Raw genomic sequence first — 3,609 nt, forward strand, 5'->3', positions numbered from 1 at the left:
GCGCCACGAGTATTCTGAATCACGCTATCAAAGTTTTCTAAACATCTGGTATATATACAAGTTCCGAACTGAGACTGTCGGAGCACGGCCGCTCCCCGGGCATGATCACCTAGCCCGGCGGGAGATCTCCCTTTGCCAAAGTGGTGACCCCGCGCAAACACGTGCTAAAATGTCCAGTGATAGCGGATCCGACACAGCGCGCTCACAAGTGAACACACGGCCACGTCGTCCTATCAAGATGGCGGAACGCGTGAAGACGACCGAAACCAACGCGATTCACCTAAAAATACCACCATTCTGGCCAAAAAAGCCCTCGATATGGTTCGCCCAAGTAGAGGGTCAATTTAAGATCGCCAATATAGTGGACGATGAAACAAAATTTCACCACGTGTTCGGTAACCTGGATCGGCAGTACGCCGGCGAAATCGAGGACATCCTAACCGGACCGCCTAGCTACGAGAGACTTAAAAGCGAACTAATAAAAAGACTCTCAGTGTCGCGTGAAAATAAAGTTATGCAACTTTTAATGCACGAACAACTTGGCTCACGGAAACCGTCACAATTCCTCCGACACCTCCAACATCTTGCCGGCCCCGGCATGCCACATGACGTTCTGCGCACTATATGGACTAGCCGTCTACCATCGGCCATGCAACCCATAGTCGCATCCCAAGCCACCCTCTGCCTCGGCGCTCTAGCTGATCTCGCAGACAGAATATACGACCTCGGCACCCCAGCATGTCAAGTAGCGGCTACATCATCGATAACCACTTTGGCAAAGGGAGATCTCCCGCCGCTAGGTGATCATGCCCGGGGAGCGGCCGTGCTCCGACAGTCTCAGTTCGGAACTTGTATATATACCAGATGTTTAGAAAACTTTGATAGCGTGATTCAGAATACTCGTGGCGCCATCTCTTGACGAGTAGCGGGAGGTCGCCACAGTTACATTTCGATCGCGGCTTTTTATGCGCGTTTTTTGTGTCCTATAGTAATAGTAATCCATGATGGTACTGAAATAAAATTAAGCCAACCGTAGTACGTGTTCATTTTTACGTTTTCAACTATTTCTATTCCGCTTTAATCGTTTAATCGTGGTGCGTGCTAAGCCTTATTGACGATCGCCGGTGCGCGCTGTCGCCCGTATGTTAGAGCCCTTATATGACATTTTTCATAATCCCTAGCACCATTTGTCACACCTCCTTATCCTATAAGACTAATCACTAAATAACGTCACAAGTATAGTTAAGTAACCGTAAAATAATTTTGTAATTGTCTCAACAGGAACGATAAATCCTTACAACGCTCGCAAACATGTGAAATTCATTACAGAAAACCATCCTTAAGAGATTTGTGAATGTAATTCCCCGAGCGGAACATTGAAAAGCTGCTCGATACTCACGCTGACTAAAAAGTTTTTAGTCATATTATAATGAATGAAAATAAAAATGCTAACAAAATTATACGAGTGATGGAACAGAGTCTAAGTATTATGTAAAGTAAAGCATCGCGCAGCTCACACAATCTAAAATACATGACACATACTCAAGAGAGAGCTTACCAAAAAACTATTAATCATAGAAATAGTAAAGTGAGTGTACCTACTTAAGTTATAGTTTGTTTCAGAATAAGTTATTAAACTCTGCGTTATTTTGTTAAATGACTCTATTTTGTTCATGTTCATTAAAACATTAACATTATCATTATCTGCAGACTTATACCTACTTGTATTTTGGTTCATAGAGTAATAACATTTTTTGTTGGCTGTCAATTAACAAGTGAAATTCGATACATCCGCGAGAGTGTTTCGTAGCCCTAAGGTATATTTATTTGGCGAAAACGCGGATGTCGGTGAAAGGCGAAGTAATCGGGGATTAAGTCTAAGCTCTATTGATTCTGTTCGCAATCTGCCTGAGAAACTAGGCTTGCAAATTGTTTAACGGGAACTCTTGGGATTGCTCATTATTTCAATTATATTACTCTTAGTTAAGATCAAGAATTCTGTTAGAATTTAAACTCGCTTTGGGAGATTTTTAATAAGCTTTTGGAGCTTCGGAGCTTGTTTCAAACGCGTAGACGTGTCCCGTTTTTAGGGTTCCGTACCCAAAGGGTAAAAACGGAACCCTATTACTAAGACTTAGCTGTCTGTCCGTCTGTCCGCCAGGCCCTAACCGCAATAGATAGGGACTTGAAATTTTTACAGAGGATACATATATGAACATTTCGTGGTAAGGAAGCCTGCATGTGCGTTCGTTCGCCTGCATGAATTATGGGAATTTTGTTGCCTCGTATCCTATTTAAGCTTTATCAGGAGGACCGCGTTTCTGCTTCTTACTTCTAGAACATAATTATACTTAAATAAATTAGAAAGTAACTGAATATTTGATATAACAAAAGTTAATATCAAAATCGAGGTGTTAGAGGTTCCAATCCTAGGTTCAAAACAATTATTTTTCAAATTTGTGTGTGTATTAGAAATATCTCTAACTTGCCAAGGAAAACCATCGTGAAGAAACCTGCCGCACTAGCCAAGCGCGAATTAGCACGCCTGAGAGCTGTTTGGAAAAATCTCATAGGTGTGTGAAGTATACCAATTTGCGGTTGGCCAATGCGGTAGACTATTCCGCTAAGAGGAGACCTGTGTCTAGTAGTGGGATAGTAGGGAGTCGATTATCACGATAATTATGTAGTGTAGATGTATTAAATACGATATTGTCAATAGTTAAAATAAATCTTGATTTAAAAGGGTCCGATCATTTTAGGATTCTGCTCTACTATGTACTGTAATATTGTACAGTCACCTGTTTCCTTTTCCTACTGGCAGATAGATGAAATTCTTAGTGTCTTTTTGAAAGTAAACGTCATTTACTAACTCGTATAGATAGAAACAGCAGAACCACAATGACTCTAGACGTCAGCACTTTAAACAGAGTTTAAAATATTACACGTTTGTATTCTTTCAATATTAGAATAATGTTGAAAATTTATGTTAATCCTATATTATTTAAAAATAAGTAAACAAGATGTTAAAATACCAGGTGTTCAAGTATTTTATTTATTGCTCTTCATAAACCTCCCTTGCTCTTCCATTGTGAGAGAGCTTAGGGTAAGCCACCCCATGTCTCAACCGCTGCAACGGCTTACATGTGTCAAATTTGTTTTTCCATAGCATTAAGATTATCACGTTTTTCTTTTTTTTTAATGTTACATCATGCGTGTTGTTCTACATTTGTCATTTTCTAAAAGAAGGCTGCCGGTAGAAGAGCAATGTATAATAAGGTTTACTTTTCCGTACATTTTTTATTTAATAGTTACTTTACTATGTGTACTTACTATGTGTATTTAGTATACATACGTTTTTCTTTTAATATGTTAGAAAACTATCAAATTATTTAATTAAAGTATTAATTTCATTATTTGAATGATGTGTTATTTTTATAATAATAATAAGCACAGATAAGTTATTGTTTATGGTTGGTAAGATTTTATGACACAGCATAAAAAAAAAGAAAAGAAAAATGTGACTTGTCGTTTCAGTTATATTTTAAGCGGAAGCAAAAGTTCTAAGTTTCTTGAAAAAAACATTTTACGAGCATTTTAACAAATACTTAC

At 38.8% G+C, this 3,609-nt stretch overlaps 1 protein-coding gene across 1 annotated transcript; it reads left to right on the forward strand.

The window, feature by feature from the left end:
* The first annotated feature begins 238 nt into the window (after positions 1-238).
* LOC140750277 (uncharacterized) lies at positions 239-1,290 on the forward strand. The gene is made up of 2 exons (XM_073083722.1): positions 239-745; positions 1,282-1,290. Exons 1-2 carry the CDS (start codon positions 239-241, stop codon positions 1,288-1,290), a joined length of 516 nt encoding a protein of 171 aa, XP_072939823.1.
* Positions 1,291-3,609: the final 2,319 nt, after the last annotated feature.

The sequence above is a fragment of the Epargyreus clarus genome, unplaced genomic scaffold (genome assembly GCF_041222505.1).
Source record: "Epargyreus clarus isolate Ecla_fem2 unplaced genomic scaffold, WU_Ecla_fem_2.2 ptg000019l, whole genome shotgun sequence".
NCBI classification, from domain to species: domain Eukaryota; kingdom Metazoa; phylum Arthropoda; class Insecta; order Lepidoptera; family Hesperiidae; genus Epargyreus; species Epargyreus clarus.

Excerpts from the sequence above, each read along its gene's own strand:
- LOC140750277 (XM_073083722.1), top strand. The coding sequence starts at position 239 with ATGGCGGAACGCGTGAAGACGACCGAAACCAACGCGATTCACCTAAAA.